The sequence below is a fragment of the Argiope bruennichi genome, chromosome 2 (assembly GCF_947563725.1).
Source record: "Argiope bruennichi chromosome 2, qqArgBrue1.1, whole genome shotgun sequence".
Classification (NCBI taxonomy): Eukaryota; Metazoa; Arthropoda; class Arachnida; order Araneae; family Araneidae; genus Argiope; species Argiope bruennichi.
The window spans coordinates 62,240,522-62,265,179 of NC_079152.1; the positions used below are offsets into that span (position 1 = coordinate 62,240,522).

At 27.7% G+C, this 24,658-nt stretch overlaps 1 protein-coding gene across 1 annotated transcript; it reads left to right on the forward strand.

Annotated features, from left to right (window-relative positions):
* The first annotated feature begins 4,141 nt into the window (after positions 1-4,141).
* On the forward strand, positions 4,142-24,427 carry LOC129957153 (polyadenylate-binding protein-interacting protein 1-like). Its single transcript, XM_056069328.1, has 10 exons — positions 4,142-4,429; positions 10,410-10,564; positions 12,157-12,339; positions 13,261-13,373; positions 13,523-13,631; positions 14,079-14,189; positions 15,988-16,109; positions 20,235-20,343; positions 21,043-21,152; positions 22,369-24,427. The coding sequence occupies exons 1-10, from the start codon at positions 4,255-4,257 to the stop codon at positions 22,463-22,465; spliced, it is 1,284 nt and encodes a 427-aa protein (XP_055925303.1). The 5' UTR covers positions 4,142-4,254; the 3' UTR covers positions 22,466-24,427.
* The last annotated feature ends 231 nt before the right edge of the window (positions 24,428-24,658 follow it).

Below are 24,658 nucleotides of genomic sequence, written 5' to 3' on the forward strand. Positions count from 1 at the left end.
AGTACGAAACTTTTTTTCAAACTGATCCCATGTCAGCAGGGTTACAATAATTTTATCGCTGAAGCCAAGTCAGCGTAGGTTTGCTACATTCCTTACAAAAGGCGCCAACAAGGCGGTAACAAATGTAATTTCTGATTTTTTATTCCATGTTGGAAATAACCCTAAGAATCCATGAAACATATTCTAAGAATAATTTGTCTATTCAAATAATTAAGCATTCCTACTTTGTTATCCAAGGTAGGGAAATATTACAAATCTAAAGCGAATATGGAGTAGATTACAAACAGTAAGGAGAAAGCCAAGATAGACAAAAAAAAAAATAAGATAGGTAAAGCAGAGATTTTCATACTTATGATATAACTTCAAACAAAATCAATAAAATATAACACAGAATTTACATATAAGTGAAAATTCAAAAACCATAGTACCTACAATTATAACAGAATTTTGAAAAGATAAAATACATGAAATAATAATGTAAAGTAAAGAATAACAAATATAGTATTAGATCATAACAATAAAAGTATAAGGTAAACAAAAAAAGGAAGTACAATATAAATAAGCATAAAATAGAACATACAATAAGATTTGAGAATAAGATAATTGTATAAATAAGAGATAATTTAAAATACTATTATAAAAAAGAAAGAAAACTAGTATTTGTACAATCAATATATGCATTAAGCAAAACATAACTGTTCAAAATCTCAATATGTAAATACTGTACTCTCTAAGTGTTAATACGCAAAAGAATTCCCATATTTTGTACAATGTTTTTGTCTTGAACCTAAAATTCCTTGAATGGTCTTTCTCAGTGAGCTTAGTTTTTATTTTTTAAACATCCTCATCTATTAAGAGTTCGAGGTCTTCAATCCTGTAACTAATCAAACTGCGAGAGTTACTCTCTGAATAATCTAGGCAGTTATGTTCTCTGATATATTCATTTTCGATACATCTAAATTTTCCTTTCTTCTGTAGCATTTACAGCTTAGAATTATGACAAAATCTTGATATCCACACTAAAATTCAAGTGCATTTAGAATAGTTTGAAAACTGAGTGAAAGGTTTCGCAGTACCAATATAGCTTAGCTGCTTACAAGATTGACTGATTTTTCACACTTTTCTTCTGAGACAGTTACTTTGTTAATTAAGTAGCCAGGTTTAGGTCGTAACTTTCCTGTGAATGTAGCCATAAAGTCCCTTCCACCATTCTGAACTTAGTAATTTTAATCACAGAGCATCCACGTGATGGCAAATCCCCACATCTACGATATGCGTAGTTTAAAGATCTTGGAACAGATCTGAATTCGTTAACATCTGACAATCTTTGAATTTCTTTCACTCTGTTTCGAACAAACATATTCTAAGGTTCATCGCTTTAAATCCACTGAAGAGAGGTGGAGGGGGGGGGGGGGAGGAGTGTCAGTCCAAAACCACATTATATTTCCAAGCCTCAAACCCTCTTTTACGAATTCAGAAAGTTTTGAGCCATGCAATATGCAAGAAATTCCATTCACGGTACGGTAATAGGTTTCGGATGAATTAGTATAAATTTGGCAACCATAAAAAAAACCACCAAAAGTTGGATGGGGGGGGGTTAATAGCTGTATTATATTGAACGAATACAACAGATAGTGTCCCACTAACATAGCAAAATATATGTAAACGTAATCTAGCATTAAAGTTACGGAAAACTCATCATGGAATCTTCACAAGATGAAGCATTTTTATATCTTCTGACCACATAAGAAAATTTTTTCTTCATAAATGTCGACATTTTTGAATCTGAACTCATTTTTGATTTTCAGCTGTTTTGTTATAATATTTTAAGACACAATGAGACAGGAACAAATAAATGTAATTAGATCAAAAACTATATTGGTGAATTATACAACACGATCTGGTAATTATTCCTGGAAGTGTTCTCGCTGATGAAATATCACAAAAAAGAACTTTTTCAGATGTATTCCGTCGAAAGTCTGAGACAGTTGATTTGGAATTTTCAATGTGTGATGAACTTATATCTCCAGGGAATTCCCAGCCTCTAAGATCTAATTTAATAGCTGACATTAATTTAGTCGAATCTTTAATGAATTGCAGTAGTTCCTGATCATAATCCACCAAAGTGGCTAAATTTTGAACATGAAAGGAACTCTTCAACTTCGTAGTAGTGTCTTTAAGAGGAGCAGTTAACCCTTATGTTCATTTTGTATAGTATACCATACATAAAACTTTATAAAAATATACTACCACTATAAAATAATTTTTAACAGTTTTATTAAACGATTTTTATTACACGATTTTTTTTTTGATGTTTTTTATAGCATAAAGAAGCTACCTATATACCTTTTTTTTTTTCACTTTTCTTCAAAAAAGCAATCTTGCCACGAAAAGGGTTAAATACTGATCTAAATAAGGTGAAAGTCAGTACAAAGCAAAAAAGAATTACAGTTCCGTCCAAAAAACACTTTTGCATGCTAATAAATTCTATTCGAATCTCGGTTTCCATTTCTCCACCACAGAAATTGCAAGCACCTTCGATCTTCTTTGGTGCTAGATATCTGAAGAAAACCTTTTTTTTTTATATGTATAGCTGACACACAACCAATTTTCTTTCTTAGAAATATCAAAATCACTGATGTTACAATCTCTAACAGATTTGGTTCTTTATCAAACAATACAATTCGTTAAAGGATAAATTATCTCTTGATTTGCAAAAAACGTCTAATAGATCTTTTAGTGGAATTTATATTAAATTTGCAGCGATCTTTATTTACATGAAAGTTGTTGTTGTTTCTTATGGCACTTGCCACGGGCAAGCCCGCTGTTACGAAGACAGCGATTTAAGCCGGAGGGGGAGCGTCTCTTGTTTTTATAGCAGCATCAACTAGGGCCAAGAGCACGACTTTGCCACTCACGCATCACTCATTCACTTGCACAACCCCTTTGTGCAGGAGGGCACATTCACACATCTCACAGATAGAACAATGGAAGAACATCCATGCCCAAACCGGACGCCCAGATCACGGGGAAGACGCGCTATCTCTCTGCCAGGACGCCAAGTCTTATTTCGGTGATTTCCGTATTTATTTTACTCTTATTTGAAACTTTTAAAACTCATTACAACGCTTTGTAAAATTTGGTCTAACAGAGCTTCGTATCTTGATTAAAATTTAAATAATTTCGAAAAAAAAAACCGGTACTCCCCGACGAGAGTTTCTTATTAACCTTAAATTCATAATCATATCCGTTGGAACCACATTATGACTTACGTTTAGGAAATTTAATCAATTTCCCAAGCTTCGAAAATTATTTAGTTATACTCTAACTAAAAAGTCACAACAAAAAAAAAGCCAAGTCACATTTTTTTTTCAACCAACTGAAAATTTATTTTACAAAAATAATCTACTTACAAAGCCGATGCCATAACCTTAAGAAAAGTAAACGAAAGAAAGAATGGCGTTAACTGTCTTTCTTTTTCTTTCTAATTCAACTTGGCTTACTATACACTTTCCACCATGAAACCACAGTGGCTTTGCGGTAAGATTGCATTCTCTTACAGGTGAGAAGATTTGAAATTCTGCCGAGTTACTATCATGACTGATATACAGAAAATATATCAGTAAAATGTATTCTACAAAAGCTTGGAAAGCTAATTGGTCTCAAACTGGTAGCATTTCAAAGTTATATTATCCATCCCTTTATCTTGATATTGTACCCAAATGTATAAACTAGTAAAATGTATGTCTAGCAAATAAAACAAAATTCTTTTTATCAGATTAATTATGAAGAAACGCCTCCAGAAACAGAAACATGAAAAGTTGTCTGCAATTAAAAAGTATTCTATTCTAGCTTATCAAAGTTAGAAATAAATAATTCGATCCTAACATCCACTTCAAAGTTACAGTGCGACACTCATTTAATTGGGCATAAAGTTTTAACACTTTATTGAAGTTCAGGGATATTCAAGACATCCCATCGTCATTTTATTATTTTAATTTAGTTTTTTTCATGTAGGTATCATTAAATTTATTTTAAAAACTCTAATTTTATCATCAAATAATGGTGAAAATTAATTGAAATAGATATAATTTTTGTTCCAGTTTAGAAGTGAAATGATAAAACTGAATATTCATTTATTGTAGTTTTCTTTTATGACCCTTGGCAACACTTTTGTTAAATGCAGTCAGTTTTAGGGTTCTAGGAAATATCTTCATTTATATTATTTTGTAAATTTTTACAAATTTTAAGAGAATGGAACAAAATGACGGTACGCCCACTGGTTATGGGCGCGGACGACCTGCAGAAACTACTGAACTTCGTCGTCCTCTCTCATATTCCACGTATGCAAACCCTGATTATGTACCAACAGAAGGTACAAATACAAATGGAATATTCCCGGAAACGTCATGGCACCCTGCTCCTAGAGGTAAACATTTCTCGTGTTATTTTTCAAAATTGTTCTCATTGTATGAATTGTCAATCTTTAACCGAAAAAAAAAAGTTCAATTTTCTGAGAGATCTTATGTGCCTTGCGTGTTTACTGTCTGCTACGTTGTCTTCCGTTTTGTAAATAGTGTGAACGCGGCACTGTTTCATTTCATGAAAGCTATAAATATGATGATTATTTATCATTGTTTTCTTTTTAAGATGAATGTGTCTTCCTCTAAAGGAATTTATTGCTTTTGATCTCTCTTTTTAAAATTCTTCTTGAATTGGAATTTTTTTTTTTCAGTTAGTAGATCATTAAAATTGATGCTCCACTTTTGATACCGGAATCGATATATATTTATATAAATATCTAGAACTTAATATAGGATTCATTGTAATTTGTTCATTTAACACTATGAAAACTTTTTTGAATAAATTTGTTTCACTTATGGTGCATAAATGAATATATTTTAAACTAGTACTGAATTTCTGATTCAGTATAATTGATTTTTTTTTTTTTTAATTATGTGTGTATACTATAATTTAGGTTCCTAAGGAATTGTCATTTATTTACATATTTCTATTTAACCTAGATTTTGAATATGAGATTTGTGCTATAATAAATCTAGCTGTGCTAAGCTATTAACAACAGGAGAGATTTCAGTTATCTTATTTAAAATATATATATATATTTTCTTTTTCTCAGATTGGAAAAAACAATTGGCTATTACATGATGCTATTTAAATATATCTTTTTAATACTTATAGAAGTAAATGAATTTGATTCTGGGCTAAAAGATTTAAAGAATATTTAAAGTTAACATTTTCATTTTTAGTTTGAAAATCAAGTAACTTGCATATTTAAAAATAAAATTAATCATTTAGTAGTACATAAACTACAGAATTTGTTTTTCCCACATTGCAAGGTGAAGACTCTTCTGAATAATTTAAAACTGTGCTTTTTTGTTGTTAGCAAACTCAAAGTACAAAATTAAAAGTGACAAAATTTTTGAAAATTTCTCTAAGGCTATCTATAAAATCAGGCAGTTTTGACAATAGAATCTTCGGTATGCATTTTATTCAGAAATTTCATATTTTGTTACATTAATTTGCTTCTTTAAAATATGAAGTTCATGCTTTAATGTAAAATTTCATGCATTTTATATTATAAATACTTATTTACATTCATTATAATACATTCTATAGTGCAAATTTTATGTCTTAAAGAATGTTTATGTATTTCAAGATTTAATCCTACTTCCCTTATAAGATAATGAATTGATTTTTTACTTTTCTGTGGTATTTTATGATTATTTTTACTATTTCTGATATTCTATATGTTTCACTGGTAAATTCCAGAAAAAGGTATAAGAATATGGATTTTGTTACTTTTCTGATAAATATAGTCCTAAAAATTTGACTTTCTGATTAAAAAGTTTAAATTTTTGTTGTTTTTCTCAATATAAGTATTTATTTGAATTAGTTGAGAATTTATGTAAATGTTTTTAAATTCGTCAAACTTTTCAATTGCTAAGACTCCTAAGTCTTAATAGTGATTCTTAGGTTTATTTGGCAATTTTCAAATTAACTAACCCCTATTTCACATGATGCAACCACCTTGGTGATGTTCTCAATTGCTTGATAAAATTTGGAATCGCTATAGGATGCAGAAACCATTTTAATTTAATATGTCTACTTTTCATTAATTTAGAAAGTTAAAAATCTTTTCATTTAGATTCTAATAGGAAGAATCTAAATTGTTGGTTTAGATTATGAATCTTGATGCACACACACACACAGAAAAGTATAATCTGAAATGTATGTTATAGGTCAAAATCTGTTTCAGTAATAATTTCAAAATGCCATTTCTGCGATTCTGTTATGTGCTGTATTTCTAATTAAAATAGTTTTTTTTTATTTTGATTAAATTCTTTTAATTTTGTTGAGGGCTAAGCATATTATGAAAAAAAAAATCTTGTTGCCTTTTAATGAACATTTCTTATTTATGCAATCAATTTGTGTTTTTAGCAGCATGTAAAATTTTTTATTAAAACTAAAGAATATTTAATGGTTGATCTGAATGGCGAATAAATTGTACAAACATTTTAAAAAATTCTCAAATATTACAAAATTATTTTGTTATATTTTGAATTATACCATTAAATTTGATTTGCAATTGTACCATATTTTTTTTGGTCAGCTCATTCATTCTTTTACATTTTGTTCTAGATATTTTTAAAGTCAAATTGAGGACAGAATAGTAATAATTTGTAGGAGAAGTATTAGTGTGTTAACTGCTTGCCAACAATTAATTCCTAGTGGTATACAGTTAAGTCAAAGGTTCCCTAATGGCATGTGGTTAATACACAAGTGTCATTTTAACTTTTGTCATTAAATGAAGTAATTAATACTTGTATTTCTATTTAAAGTCATTGGTTGTAAAACTTATCCATATTTTTTGAGAGCTACAGAAGAAAGTTTGTTTGGTGCGATCGTAGTTTAACCCCCTGCTTGGCGCACTTTTCAAAGATCGCCAACCAAGAGCTTAATCCGTGTTTTTCGGAGGAGTCAAAGACAAGAGAAAACAGGGGTTCCGGCTTTGGCGCGTTATCGCCAACTGCAAAGAAGGGGATTAAACTATTATTTACCCGTTTGTTTTTAAATAAATCTCATTTGATGCCGAGTTAGTTTGTTAAGTTGCCTAAAATTTCGATTAAGTATTTTGTGTAACTTAGTGGCAAATTTTATGAAAATGTTTGGTGAGGTTTATAATATGTTGAGTTGAGCTAGAGTGAACCATTCATCAACAATGGCAGTGGGGGGGGGGCTAGGACAAAATAAAAAAGCAACGAGACATTTTGACTTCAAAAATAAAATATATTAACTAAAAAAATTTTTTTAATTAATTTTTTTTGTTGTAATTGAAAAGATTTTAAGACAGTATAAAATCATTTTTATGTTGTAATATTTTTTGAATTTATGAGGGAAAATGCCAAAATTTTACTTAATTTTTAATTATTTGAAAAATTGCTCTGATCTGCATATTTCTACTCGTATGTATGTATGTATGTATGTATGTATGTGTATATATATATATATATATATATATATATATATATATATATATATATATATATATATGTGTGTGTGTGTGTGTGTCAAGAGCGTAGTTCTAGTTCAGGGGAAGCGAACCCTTATGGATCAATGGACCATTTTTTTCTATAAAAAAATGTTTCATGAGGTATAGATGTGCCTTCAAATAATTTTGACTTGTGATTATTGGGAAAATAATAAAATTAAATATTAACAACTCAAAACTCTTTATTTACTACGAAAAAATATATACTGTAATAAACTATCTTGCAAATGATAAACTGTTAATTCTGTAAAATAATAAATGTTTTACTTATACGTGTAATTCAAATTAAAGTAACATTAGTGTGACTTCTGTTATTGCAGATTAGATGACAAATAACTTACATTAGGATTGACACCAAGTTGCATTCATCCAAGAAAGCATAAAACTTTTGCTTATTTAAAGCCTGCGGTGATATGAAGTTATATTACATTATTAAGAGATGTTAAACGTCTCTTAGCACACAAGGCTTGTTGGAGAATAATGCAGTGGAATTTAAGAATTGAATGTCCTACATCTGTTTGAAATAAACTACTGAAACTTTTTTTTCTTTTTTCCCCACCATATTTGGAGTACCATTAGTTGTTACTGAAAAAATTCTTTTCAAATCAGTTTCTTTCTCGGCAAGGGAATTTTTAACAGCCTTACAAATATCTGTGTCCTTTGTGGTTGTTAGCAAGGATGTTGTCTCAATTCTTCCTTAATGACATTTCCTACACAATATTAAGCAGAAACAGCTAAATGTGCAGATTTAGTGACGTCGGTACTTTTTCAAGATGCTGCATAAAAGGAGCAGAGTTAATGTCATTTTTTTGTTGATCTGTTACATTTCCGACCAGTTTTAAGATTCTTTCTTTTATTGTGTTTCTAGATAGAGGAATATCTTTGATGCACTGAATTAACTTACCTTTTTTTATCAAAATCATCAAAAAGTGAGGACGCTCATGTCAATCGGGCTTTTTTCAAAAACTCTTCCTCTTGAAAAGGTTTACTATGCCGAACGATGACATTTGCAGCTGAGTAACTTATCGAGCGTGTATGACAATTTTTGCTAACATATTTAATCATAGACATCGACTGTTTATTTGTTTTTTAATTTTGTTATTTTGAACTAAAATGCAAACCGTTTTGATCGGTGGCATGCCTAAAATATTGTACCGTGTGCCATTGGTTCGCCATCCCTGTTCTGGTTCAAATGGTCTGGTCTGTTGAGTGCTAACACATTCACACAGTAGAGATAATAAAAATATTAACAAAAGGAAAATTTATTTTCTCTAATAAGATAGCTCTATATATGGTAATCAGGGAAAAAATCCAGTATAAATATATTAATTAGAGAGAGTGTGGAGGGACAGGGCTAAGAATCGAAAATAGAACTTTTTAATGTTAAGAGATCCCTGTAGAGTATATTTAAAATGATATATGAATAACATCTTATTTTTATTATATTCTAAATAATTCTATAATGATAAATATTCTATAATGATATATGGATATATCTATAATGAAAATTATCATATAAAAAATATATTAAGAATAGCAGTAATATTTTCACGGAGAATAAATTGAATTATCTATTTTTGTGATGAAATAACTAGATATCTTTCATATTGCCCCAGGACCTATATTCCTGCATTGTAAGCATACTGCATAAAATTAAACATTAATATTAAGAGATTATATTTGAAATAGTGTGAATAGAATAGTTTATATGAAATAATTAATGTCCATGAAACTTTACATTCTATTTATCTTGTGAAAAAAAATTTGGAAATTTGAAGTTACTATAAAAGTACTTCACTTTGACTACTCTTCATTTTGATTACAAAAATACTTCAGCTATGTTTTTAGGATATTTTGTTAGTCAATAATAACATAATTTCTACTATAGTGCCATTTTTATTTGTAAATTGTGTAATAGTTATTTAAATTTATTAATATTTATACATTTGTATTTCATTTAGAAATATTTTGCGAGCATAAATATATTGATCATATACTAAAAATTGTAGAAGGAACGAATTTTGTTTAAAACCATTGCTTTACAAATATTTATTAATTATACCTACTATTTTTGGCAAGTAACTGGTTAGAAGATTGATGCTTGCGAAAATTTTCCATCAAATGTTTTATATAGCTTGCTCATAATGAATTTCTTAGCAGAATATTTTTAAATTTCAAAATGCTGATAAATGTATTTTTTAAAAGTTATACACCATTCTATTCATTGTACTGTTTTAATTTTTATAACCTTTTATTAAATTTTAATTTAACTTGAGATGAAAATGGTTCAAGTTCAATTAATACAAAAATTTTACTAAAACTATTGAAAAATAGATGCACCTTAAATATTTTTCATTATTACTTATGCAGTCATTTCATAATTGCAAGTATAAACAAATTTCAAACCATTTGTTCTAAAAGTGTGCTTTAAAGCTACTTGTCATGGAAAAATAAACCATACTATCATATTTTCATCATCAACAATGAAAGGAAAACTCAGTATGAAATATTTATTGCAATTACAAAAATGACTTGAGTTAAGTTGATATCATTGAAAAGAATGTTTTTTAAATTTTAGAATGATGTAAAATTTAATTCTGTGCTATATTTGTACCAATTATGAAGGGGAAACATCAAAATGTTGCTTTATTTTTTTTATTAAAACTTAAAAGATCATTCTTGGGTATACATCTCTTCCTCTCCTCCCAATTTACATTTGTTCCAGATTTGGCAGTTCTACTTCTAACATTCTGTCCTGTAAAACAACAATGCACTCAATCTCTCTTATTGTTAGTAGAGATTTTCAATATATTTCAAACCTTTAAATAATTTCTTTCAGATTTAACCAATCTTGCATCTCCATCTGGAGATCATTGGCGTTCTGGTCAAAACCATGGTGGCATGGATTCTCCTGCTGAAACAGGGAAAAGTGCTTCTAAACTTTCTCCTTATGCGAAAGAATTTGTACCCCGAAATTTCAGACCTGAGCCAAGGGTATTTTCCCTTTTTTACATAGCAAATTAATATATCATACAGATATGTTCTGATATATAATTATATAAATATTTAAGACTTAGCATACAGTTTTTCAGTCTTCATTTCAACTAAATTTTAGTTTTTTCAATTAATATATATCTTGGAGCAATACTGAACATTATCAGTTTTTGACACAAAGGAAAGAATCTATGAGTAATTCATTTTTGTTTAAAAAAGATTTAAAAGGTTGCACTTTGTTTATAAATTAGTTGCTGCTTATTGTAAGTAATTCATTATTTATATCTAATGTAAAACTCATTCCTAACAATCATTGCAAGAAAAAAGTAAAAGTTGTCCTTCTTTATTCGAGATATAACAAGAAAAGCTGTTGCAAATGGTAACAAGCAATCCTGTTTGTTGACAAAAAAAAATGTAGTTGATAATTTATTTAGTAATTAAAAAGAATCTCGTACAGCCTGTTAAAATCAGCTAATGCATATATTCCATTTTTGTAATTCATTTTCTTATAAAAGATATTGTTTTACATGAGTCTTAAGAATTATATAAATTCAAATTTTGATGAATGTCGAGGTATCATGAAACATGTAAATTTTTCTTGCTTCATATTTGCTTGAATAAAACCAAATTTTATTCATTAAAAAAGTCACGATTTTCTTCTTGATTGTAATAAAGTAGTGTATCGAAAATATTGGACCGACAATTTCTTAATTTAATAAAATTATTTCAAATTTTGATTAGTATGTATTCAGGCAAGGAAGTGCTTAGCCTTCTTCAGTTCTGCTTTGTACATTCCCATATGATAAATTTGTAAAATTATTTTACTCGCATTCATTTTGGGCTGTGACATCTCCTTACAGACTTTGTCCATTTTGTTTGGACTTAGAATGAATGAGTGATCTCTTCATTTCTTAGCATGAATGCTTCTAGTTTCTCAAAAGCAGGTAATCAGATATAAAATAATTGTCCTGCTAAAGTTCATGAACATTAGAAAAGTAATATTCAGTCATAAAAATTATAGTTTGGAAAAAAATTTCCATCTCTTAATCATTGCACAAAATATTTTTTAACCTTCAGCACTCTTCTAGCAGCTTGGAAGGGCACATTGTGTTTATGCATATTTTAGGCTAAAACACACATAATGCAATTTTTTATTCAAGCAATACAAACAGATTTTTACTAAGTTGCAGCTATTAATTTTAATAAAGTAAAATGCATTGTCTTTTTAAAAATTTAACTTGCAAAATATCCAGTTAGTTTTTGGTTGTCAAAGAAGTGTTAAAGGTTTAAATTATAGTATAAAATTCAATTGAAATTCCAAGTGACTTGATACTTGTAACAATAACAATATAAAATTATCTATTGAAATAGTTTATCAATAATACTTATAATGTTGGAATTTTATTTATTTTTTAAAAATTTATATTGTGTGACTTTCCTATCATGGATAATACAATACCTTGCTTTACAAACCATGTTTAATATCAGTTGTTCTTATCTTTAAATTTAAAATTTATTTCTAAATTCTGTATAGTTAAAATGTTTTCGTGTACATATACAAGTTCCCTAAAACTCTAAATAATTTTTTCTAGGTCCCTGAAGAACCACAACTAACTGATTCTTATCCTGTTGAAGAACTCAGATCTTTTCTGAATGAAATAACTATGAACCCTGGCAAATTTGAAAGAAAAATTCAGCCATTAACTCACACTTTAAACACAATGGTTGATGATGATGATACTATGAGGGCAATTGTTAACATTATATTTGATGAAGTAAATAAAACCTATAATTTTTTTTTCTTCCTTTAACATTGAAGAAAATATTTAGTATGTTATGAAATTCCATTTTGTTTATTATTTTATTTAATTTCATTTAATTCTTGATTCATCCTGATTTTATATTTCAATTATGTTTTTCAAATGTATAAAATGAATTGAAATTTCTTTATATTTACTTGTAAACTGGCTCTAATACAGAATATGTGCTTATATAGAAATTAATAAGCAATCTTTTTTTATGTCATTTTTTTGGTGAAATTTTTTAGTAATTATTACTCTGTGGATTTCCTTATAATAATTACTTTTGTGATTAAACAGCTTTGTGACATTAATTAACTTTTGTAATGACCTAAAAACTAATTTTTGTTTCATTTATAAATTTGTTTTTATTATTAAAATATCAATCCTAAATAGTTGGATTCGATGACTTCCATTGTTTCTATATATACTATACTTTATTTAAATTAGAGTATTATATTATGTTCTTAAAATGATTTGCATCTAAATTATATTGGTTATACCTTCTAAAGTATATAAATATTGACAAATTTTTATTTTTCTATGCTGTGTTTTATTATTATTATGCTACAAATTTTTCTCAAGAATTAAAGCAAAAAAAAAAAAAAAAAAAAAACCTTCTATGACAAATTGCAGATATCAGATAAATTGTAATTAAATAATTTTTAGTGACCTAGGTTCTGACTGTACTAATGAATTAAAAAGAAACTTGAATTTGTCATTTGAAAAATGTTGCAGAATGAATATTTATTCATACTTCTAAACATCTCAAAATTCTGTTTGAACTGCAATAGCTCATTGATGTTTTCTTTTAGAAATCTTTACATTGAGTTTAGGAATCTATATATATATTCAATAAGCATATAAAAAAATTTTTTTTGCTTTTCTTTATTTCAGTCTGTAAGGCAGCCTAACCTACGCTATAGTGGTGCCAGATTATGCAAATGTCTTTGTAATGATTTGGATGCCTCACCTGATCGTCTTAATTTCAGATCAGTCCTTTTAACCAGGTATATGCATGCCATAATGAATTATTTTTATGTTTAACATAGAATGTTACAAAAATGTGCTAGTGTTACTAGATGTATTTTATATATTTAATTATTTTTTAACTTTTGTTTTCCTTGATAGTTTGTATTAAAATTATTTTAATTTAAAGATGTAATCAAGAATTTAAACGTCGAGAAGCTCTTGCTGAGGCAGAAGATGGTGGCACATATTTAAGAGGATTTGCAATGTTTACAGCCGAGCTTTTTTCTCAATTAGAGGTAATATGCTTAATACTGTATAATTATTAATTTAAAACTAAAAAAAATCATTAGCATGTTAAAACCCTTTTTTATTTAAAGTAAATCAGTCTTTGCCATTAATTTGACAGCCGTAGTTGCTAACCATAAATGGTGGCCTTAAATTTCATTTTTTTTTTTATTATATGGTAGTTGCTAAAATATGTGCACATGTACCATTAAAAAAAAAATCATACAGAGTTACAGAAAAAAAGTCTACAGATTTGGAACTGATGAATTTGTGTGCAGCTGGTTATTTTCAGCAAACAGGGAAGTGTGAATTGCTGATTTACATAATTTGCAGCAAATTCTTGATTTGTGAAAAAGAATTTTAAAAAGTATTTTATTGCTTAAATAGTGTAAAGTTATTAATATTACATGCTATTCAATTTTTTTTTATTTTTAAAACTCATATAAACTTTATTGTAGGTTATGAAACAAAGAATAGCAATTCTTGGAGACAGCTTGCCGAATCTTATTAAAACTTTGTTAAATTACGCATCTCCTGATAATTTAAAATGTGCTTGCCAAGTATTAAAGGTAAGTTTGAATAAATATAAAATAAAACAAATTTTATGTAACAAAAACCAAATTTAACTCCCATCACTGTGTAGAAGAAAATTATAAGAAATACAACTTATTTATCCTTATATGAAATTAAATGCATTATATTTAAAGTATTAGGGTGTTTTTTTATTATTATTTATCAAAAAATTAAATGAAATTGCTACTTTAAAAAATGTGAGTGATAAAACAGTTAAACATACCAAGGCTCATATTTAAAGTAAGAAAAAATTATCAATCTATGGCAAATTAAGTGAAATTTGTGAAATATATTGAATAAAGGCAGTTTTACTTTAATTGCTGTTTTGTAAATATTGAAAAATACAAAAGCACTTAAGGTCTCAACTATAGCAAACTCGCCTTGTAATGGGATTAATAGTTACAAATACATTGATATAAGTAATTTCTTTTGCCTTATTAATAAAGTATTCAATATATATATGTTGGTTTAAAATATTGGGTTGGCAACTAAGTAATGGCGGATTTCACTCATAGATGGCTTCAGTTGAATTTTTAGGTTTGCAGACGTAGTACAAATGTAAAACACATTTTGTTATTTGATAGTAGGCAATTCAGCTGTCAATCAGTAAAAAAAGTTTTTTGATCGGTTGCGTTTTCGTTTGCTGTTAGTTCAAAAATGGAAAATCAAAAGGAACATTTTCGTCATATTTTGCTTTTTTATTTCCGCAAACGGAAAAATGTATCGCAAGCTCATAAAAAGTTATATGCTGTTTATGGCGATGAAGCTTTAAAAGAACGGCAGTGTCAAAACTGGTTTGCCAAATTTCGTTCTGGTGATTTTTCACTCAAAGATGAAAAACACTCTGGTCATCCAGTTGAAGTTGATGACGACCTAATCAAAGCAATAATCAATTCGGATCGTCACAGTACAACACGTGAGATTGCAGAGAAGCTTCATGTATCACATACATGCATTGAAAATCACTTAAAACATCTTGGCTATGTTCAAAAACTCGATACATGGGTTCCTCACGAACTGAAAAAAACGCATTTAACGCAGCGCATTAACAGCTGCGATTTGCTAAAGAAACGTAATGAAAATGGTCCATTTTTAAAACGACTGATAACTGGCGATGAAAAATGGGTTGTTTACAACAATGTCAAGCGGAAAAAATCGTGGAGCAGGCCAGGTGAACCAACTCAAACAACATCAAAAGCTGATATTCATCAAAAGAAGGTTTTGTTATCAGTTTGGTGGGATTACAAAGGAATTGTCTACTTTGAACTCTTACCACCCAACCGAACGATCAATTCTGATGTCTAGATTGAACAACTAACGAAATTAAACAATACAATTGAAGAAAAGCGGACCGAATTGACAAATCGAAAAGGTGTTGTTTCCCATCATGACAATGCAAGGCCACACACATCTTTGGTTACTCGGCAAAAATTATTGGAGCTTAGTTGGGATGTTTTGCCACATCCACCATATAGTCCTGACCTTGCACCATCTGATTACTTTTTGTTTCGATCTTTACAAAACTCCTTGAATGGTAAAAATTTCAATAATGATGATGATGTCAAATCGTACCTGATTCAGTTTTTTGTTAATAAAAACCAGAAGTTTTATGAACGTGGGATTATGATGCTGCCTGAAAGATGGCAAAAGGTCATTGATCAAAATGGGCAATACATTACAGAATAAAGTTATTTAGTTCCATGAAAAAATTGTCTTTGATTTTCTAAAAAACATCCGCAATTACTTAGTTGCCAACCCAATATAATATAAAACTCTCTAATTTATATTTTGCAGCTTGTTGGTGCATACCTGGAAGATTACGAGCGTGCGAAAATAACTAATAATGGAGCAGCACCAGAAATGGATTTCATTATGTTTACATTAAAAAATCTGGCTAATAGTGCAGAAAGTACTAGGTAAAACACTACTTAAAATTTCATCCTTTTTCTTATATTTAATGTCTTTATATTAGGTTTAAAAGTATTTGAAGAATCAAAATTTACCTTCTATTTATAATTCAATTAACAATTTGTTTCGAATATTATTTATAGCTTTCCTTGTCTTGTGATCTCTTTTCTCTTTATTTGGTTATTTCCGAACTGCAGAAAAGTAAAAATAAGTTAGATTCATCAAATGCATTCTTTAAAGCATCTTCTTGAAATATCTTAATCTTTAAATCGTGAATTATTAGTTTAGTTTCTGCTTGCCCCCCCCCTATTTATAACTTTGATTTCCATTGCTTGTTGAATTTTTACATATTATTTTGGCAAAATATTGGTTGCTATATATTATTGTTATTTAATAGGGCTGCCACACCACCGTAGAAAGCATAGATAATTTAAAAATCTTCTAAAAAAATGGAAATGCAGAAAAATTTGAAAATTTTCATAAAAGCTGAGAAAATACTGAGAATTGCAAGTTTCTTATTGAAGTAATGCCATTCTTGAATATGTAATGCGGTAACTCACCCTCCTTTCATTCTTTTCTTTTTTTTTTTTTGAACAGATAAATCCAGTTTCAGTTTGCAAGACAGTTTTTTTTTAATGGGATTTCCAATGTTCAGCTAATGAGCATGCACAAGATATCTATAATTGCATGAAAGAAAGTCAGAACATTTAGTCTGCATCGTTGTGATATTTTGTCTATTGTACTTCAGTTTATTGAATGGTTTATTATTTGAGAAACTGTCATCTTATTCAAAGTAGATTAGATATATTTTTTTTAACAATAAGCTGCTCAAAGTCCGTATTTAATACGAATTAAATGTCCGTATTAATACGAATTTAAAAAAATCCTGATTTGGCTGATTGGGTTTGAGAAGTTGTGAAATATCCATTTGTTGTGTACTGCTGACTTTGTAAGAAGATAATAAGCTTAAATAATATGGGAAAAGGGCATTTACTAATCATGCCAAAAGAGGAAAACGTACAAGAATAAGTGTAGCATAAAAGAGTCATCATTGATGTTGGATTTAATATCTAAAACGTATACAGAAAAAATTGACATGTCAAATCCGAAAACATCAAATTTAATGTCTGAAAATAAACTGATTTCAAACCTTTTTAGTTCTAGAACAATAATTTAAATCTGAATTTTAACTTAAACTTGTTTCTCTCTGAACTTAAATCATGATTTCGTCACATTCGAACTTTTGTGTATTTAATGATATATTGGAAATATGTTCACTAAAAGTGTTATAACTTTAAAAAAAAAAAATGTATGTTAGGCCATGCAAAAATGCCATAACTTATTTGTTTATGATTGGCTCCATGAAACTGATGACTGAAAAATTTGTGCTCAAATATATGAATTTGCAAAAATCAATTAATTAAAAAAAAATGCAACAATGTTGCCATTGACTTAAACTTTTGAATTACAAATTAAATTTCTATATTTAAATGATTTTTTAAAAAAATGGAGCCATATTTATCAGCAATTTAGCTAGCGCAAAATAAAAAAAAAACTTAGAAATCAAGTTGTAACTTTAGTTAGTGATGATTCGCCAACCTTCTGCATTATTTTCTAATAACTCTAAAAGTGAAAAATTGATGCCTCAAAAGAGATAAATCGCTAATTTTTTGCCTACGCATTTTGTGGCTTCAAAAACCTCAAACCAAAACATGTTCTCACATGATAAAAAAAAGAAATTTGTTTTGCAATGTTTGTTAAATAATCATTAAATAATTTGTATCATAACAAAAATGTTTTGTGTTTTATTTGATCAGAGTTCTTAATTTTGTGTGACTGTAATTAAAGAGCATTGAGATGTGATATATACCCCTTCCCTTTGTTATATAAATATTGCTAAATTCTAGCTAATAAATAAAGATAATTTTTTTTCATGTAAATATAAATATTCTTTTAATATGCTATTATTTTAAATAATATTAAATTGTTTCCTTTTTCTTGCTTTTTCCACTCCTTAAAACCATATTCATTATTACTAGCGCATTTCTTCGCATCTTGAATATATGTACAGGAAAACACGGGGAATTCTTCTTCCAGGTTTGAGTGGCAAATCTATTTAAGGACTAATGACATTTACCTGAAAATCGGCCCAGCTCTTGTATGGATATAAGCTTTGTACAAAACTAGTTAAAAAAAAATATTTTAATCATTTCAAGCCTTTATTGGTTTCATTTTTTTGGATTTGTTAAATGTAATCAATTTTCTTTTATAATCTCCTGTTTGAATTTATACTAAAATCTTAATAAAAATAACATTGTTGCTGTGTAGATATGAATATTCTGCATCTCCTCTTAAACAATTAAGCTAATTTTTACAGAACTTTTCACCCTTTGAAAACATAATTTTGTGAACATTTTTGTACAAAGAAATTGATTGAAATCTTGCCATTTTTCTGCAGTAATATCAGAGCAAATATTCTTACTAGAAATATTTTTAAACTGTCTTTGAAATCAAAATTTTACAACTTCAATGTATCATTTTTGGGCAATACTTTTAATTGTTATTAATTTAAAAAAAAAAATATTGCTTTAAAATTAATGTTAACCTTGAACTTTTATCTCTTGTTTTAAATTTCTTTTTTATTGTAATATATATCTTTTTACCATTTTCCCATTTGTTTCAACATATTGATTTAACAGTATCTAAAAGCAAGCATAAATCAGTCACTGAAGTTGTGTCAAAAAATGTACATCAATAGTTCCTGTTTCAAACTGTGATAAATTAACATATTTTGCTTTTTTCTCTCAAAAACTTCAGAGAAAATTAATCCAAAAAATTTATTTGCACTGTCATAAAATTAAAATCTTTAATTTTCATCTATACTAGTTTATTTTAATACATACATCTTAAAAAGGGATTTGTGTATTCAACCATATTTTATGTTTATTAGGTTAAACATAAGAAATATTGTTAACTTTTCAAAATTTGAAAATTAAATATTTATTTTCAAATTTTAAATTAATCCAAATTTTCCACAATATTTTCAGTGAAAATTATTCTAGAATAAATATTTTTCAATCTTAAAATTCAAAATCTTACCATCCCAATATCAATTTCATTGCTGTTCAGTATTTCTTACAATTGTGACGATTTTTTTAAGATTTAAAACCATTAAAATCGATGTCAATTTTGAACTACTTTACCAATGTTTTTTTTGTTTGTTTTTATGCACATTGTGTTATCAGAAATAAGCCAATTGCTTAAGTAAAGGCAAGAAAAAGTAAAGCTCATGTGAGCGAACGAAACAAATTTTTAACAGAAACATCTTCAAGTTATGAGAAATAATCAATATCTACCCACCTCCCCCTTTTTTTCCCCACCTCTTCCTACAGAAACTTTGGGGAAAATTATTTCAAAACAATCTGCTACCTTAAAATTTAAAAAAGCAGTGATAAAATTGTATTTCTTCCAGTGACAGGGTTGATCTGAAGTATAAATCAAACTGTCAACAATACATATACAATTATCTACAAACTATGCACAACTATCACCCAAGAGTTTTAGCAAAAAATTATATTTTGTCTTTGTGATGTTGCAAAATACATACAAAACTGGGCTTTCAGACAGCACCACCATGATAGCAGTGTTCCTGTTCTACATATTTTATAGAATTTCTTGGTCATTTACAATTTAATATGATGACCTAGCTTCATGCCATTCTAAAAGAAGCATTCCAGTATTGTATCCCATTGGAAGAAGTTTGTAAGAACTCTAATGGGTTTCTTTAAAGGAAAATGGTGCACATTTGTTAAATCTTGATGTGATTTTTTTTTTTTTTTTTTTGAATAAAAATGAGAATTTTGAGCAGAACTTTGAACACTAAGATGTTTGTACTTATTGGTAGAATATATTTGTAAATTGGAATATATATAGATAGTGGAAATACATGATTTTATTAATTACAACTGTCCTTAAAATATTACTCTCAATAGTTAGGAAACATCACTACCTAAATATTTATCAGCAGAAAAAATAAGTGATTTTAAAAATTGTTGCTTTAAATTCTTTTTGTCTTTTTATTATTTCTTTTTCTTAATAGTGTTTAGCAAATAACTATTTATAATATATTTCAGAAACATTAGAGATATCATCAATAGTGTGATCAAACTCAGAGACAGTGATTGGGGAAGAGGCTCACACACTGAAAATTCTGGATATGAAACATCTCCTCCAACTGCTGTGGTAACTGATTTTTTTTCCCAATACTCTAAAGAATAATGCAGATTTGTAAGAACTAGAAAAAAAAAAAAAAAAAAAAAAAAAGGGGGAGGATGTATTTGTAGTATGTCAGTAATGCATTTCTTGAAGAAAGTTTCAGAATAGGCTACATTATAAAAGTTATTTGCAAAATTACTGAAATTTTCATATTGGATTTTGGAAATTGAAATATACTAGTAATATATTATGCATTATTGTAAATTATATTTTTATATGAGATTTTAATTTACTTTATAATTTTCTTAATCATAAAATATTTTATTCTTTTATTTTATATCATTCAGCAACCTCAATTATGAAATCTGTTTTGCAAACTATCCTAAACTAAGAAACCACCTATTTAGCAGTTTATCAGTAGTGTTGTCATTTGATAAGATCTTTTTATTATTTTTAATCAACAACTTTTAATATCAAGATTGGACTTGAAGACTGATTTGATTTCTGTGAATTGATTTAGAGCTATTAAAAATATTCTTTTAATTTTGAAATGTGGAATTAAAAAAAAAAAGAATTGAGAGTTTGAAAATAAACGCTTTCTTTCTGTTTGAAACATAATAGTGTATTAAATGTCTATATACAGTTTTCTTAGAAAAAATTATTTCATTCCTTTTTATCCATTTATGAAAAATTCTCACATTGTGAGATTAATATTTTAATTTATAGGATGAGCCTGTCATGTATGGACCTGATGGAAAACCTATGACTGCAGATGAACTCATGTTTTTACAGTCTCAGTATGCTAGTAATATGCCTCCAGATGCAGATGATTTTGAGTTAGTAATTTTGTATTTTCTTTATGATACATGTAAAACAAATTTAAAACTTTTTCATACAGTTTCAAGTATTTTGAAATTTAAAGTAATGAGTAATTTTTCAATAATATCTGTGAACTTCTAAATTATTAAAAGTTACAAAGGAATAAAACTAAACTGGTCTCTGTGCAAATAAAACTTATTTGCACATTATTTTTTGAGATTTAAATTTTTTCTCTCAATTGTTTATTAGTCTAGAATTAGATATTTATATTTTAAAACTCTGCTGGTGAAAAGTATTTGCTTTAGTGTACAATTTGTTTGTGTGTATAATGCCAATAAGATTTTGGAATCTGTTGTAACAAGACATTTTCTAATTATTTGTAAATTGCTTATTAACTAGATGATTTGGCAGATAATTTGACTTTCTGTAAACTAGAAAAGAGTAAATTATCCTGCCATTACATTTAAGCTTTAGATGTGATGGCAAGATAAATTTCCTTCTGAACCCTGGTATCATTTTTTTAAAAATAATTTAGTCCAAATATATTAATTTAGAAATAATACAAATTATGCATATGATAAATTTTTGATTTTTAAAATGATTTTTTATTTAAATTCAAAATTAAACATTATAACTGCTGAATTGCATGGGCCTTTTGTTTTCCATACCACTCAATGCTTAACTATTTAATATTGAGATACTGTATTGCTTGAAAAATGTTTGCATTAAAAAAAATGCTTAATATTATTTACAGAAAAAGAATTTCAGATGCAAAACGCACACATTCTTTTCCTGTCTTTGTTATTGGTACTGATAACATATTCTCAAATTGCTGATCACGGTTTAAAAAATTATAAAGATGAAATTTTAAAATTTCTTTTCTTAATAGAAGATAAAAAGAATAATAATTAAAATGTATAATGAACAATTTTTCTGCTTCTTTAAACAGAAATGTTTATCTTCCCAAAGGAAGTTTACCATCCCAAATTTCTGTAATAAATATGATAACAAATTTATGGCCTGAAGAAAATCACAGAATTTAAATTTCCATATTCATAATTGGTCACATGATTCAGAAAGGATTCTTCACTCAAAATTGCTATTGTGAATGTATAAATAGCTTTTGATATAATGCGTTTATATATAGTCTTACCATTGCACTTATTGTTTTAAATATGTAGATTTTTTTTTCAGAAAAATATACACAAATTTAAGATGTATTTTTATTATTAGCCTCTATGATGACCCTGCAGGCGAAGAAATTTCTGATGAGATATCTGAAGCATATGAACTCTTCCTTAGGGAACATCCACAATCATTAAGGCATTGAAAGCACAGTGTTGATGTTTTCTATTGTTTGGTGTACATTGTTTCCCTATGCACAAGTACATGACTTTAAAACTTCTGTATAATCACTTTATTTTCAGATAATAGAATGGTTGGATTTTAATTGTTTTTTCCAAAAGTGATTATAGAATTAACCTGTATAAGTTACAAGTATGACTGGCTTTTGGGAAGATATTAATTTCCACCCACATATATATGCATTTTATGTCTTTATATTTATTAGACTTGTCTTATCAATTTTTTTTGTTTTGTTTTTGAAAGCATTTGAGTTTTATAGTTGCTTATATTGTATTTAGAATTTATTGATGTTTATTTTAAAGAGATTGAATGTAATAACTATCTACATGGCCAAGAATAGATTTTAGAAGAGTGGGTTCTTTCTATGACTCCCAAAAAAACTTTTTATATTTAAGTAAATAATTTTTTGCCAAGTACTCTGCTTGCAAAAAAACATAAACTATATTTAAACACAAAAGTCTGGAGTCAGTGGTATAAAATTCATCAATTTTTTAAAAGCCTGGTTCTTAGTTATTGCCTTTAGATCTCTTGTTTATATACATACAAAAAGATCTACTTACTTTATTCATTTAGTGTTTCATTTTAATATGTTTCTGTTTAAAATGCGTTTATTATCTTTAGATCTGTAATTGAATTTTGTCACTCATGTAGATAGAATTACATTTGGTATACATATATTAAATAGGGAAAAAAACTGACTACGTATGGTCTGCTGTACATTTTATTGCTACGCTCAATGTGGGGTTGCTCACAACTTGCCATATAAATGCTGTTAAATGTATAGTTTTATTTTAAAGAAAAAATCCTTTTTTTAATTGGACAATAGAATTTTTTTTGTAGGTGGTACTTCTGCTCTAGAAATTCATCTGATTTATAATGTTGAATATTTGATTTTATTCTATATATAGATAATTTTAACTCAAAGTCTAGTAAGGCTTTAAAAAAGGTAATATGAATCTACTTTTTAGAATAAATGTCCATGATTGTTTTAGTTGTGGATTATAAGTAAAATTCTGATTTTCAAGAATAGTGTAGTGCTTTCCCCCCCCCCCCCCCACTCTTGTCTCAAATAGTCTTAGACCATGAATTTGTAAGTGTAGAACTGATAACCAAATGCTTTCAACTACAAATCTATATATGTACTTACATGATTATTGATTATTGTACACCATCTTTACTGATTCTTAAATCTAATACTGCTTTTTCTAAAATTGTCAGATGTTGCAGTACTAACAAAGAAAAATATCTTTTCTAGTGTCAATTTAATATGGAAAAATATGCTGAAATTTTGGTCACTAATGTTATTTGTAGTAATAATATAGTGCAGTAAATTTTATATGTAGCTTATTCATGTTCATTTTTTATTTTGTGTTTGTTTTAATGCAAAGTTTTATAGCTGTATATACATATTTATGGTTTAAGAGTGTTTTTTGCACCTTTCATTGTCATTTTCATGTGTTTATTATTAAATAGTATTTTAAAATTGTAACTTTTTTGGATGTTTCCTTGAAGTATGTAGTTTCCAAGTGAGTAAGAAAGTGTCAAGTGCTCTTTGTTAGTGCATGGGATTTGTATCAATTAGTTATTTAGCTTTTTCTCTTCCTCTCTCATATTTAATAATATCTATCAGCACATGAATAGGCAAAGCTCTGCATATTAGAGTATAAACTAATATTATTTTCAAAAAAATTAGATTGACAAAATTTTTTAATTTATTTAAATGTTCATTTATAATATCTTAAAACTATCAGATGTAAACTGCAATTTCATGGTCTACATTAATACATTTGTCCTTTTAGAAACCACTAAATTGAAATATTGGAAAAGTTGCTAGAGTTTCAAGTTGTATTCATTGTATATTTAAATGTACTGTATTACAAAATATTTTTCTTACTGGCACCAGTAAATATATTTGTTTTCAAGTTTTTATTGTTTGAACTTATTTCTGTTTACAAATGTTTCCATGGTAGAAACAGTTAGCATTTGTATTTTGTTTTTAAAGAGTTTTTTAAAAGTTACATTGTTTAAAGCATGGAAAATTACGTGCATTTTCAGGAAATGAATAAAATATACATGTATAATTTATTGTACTAATTTTACTTAAATAGTAGCTTAGTATTTTTTTTTCACACAATCATTGAAAATACACCAGAAAAAG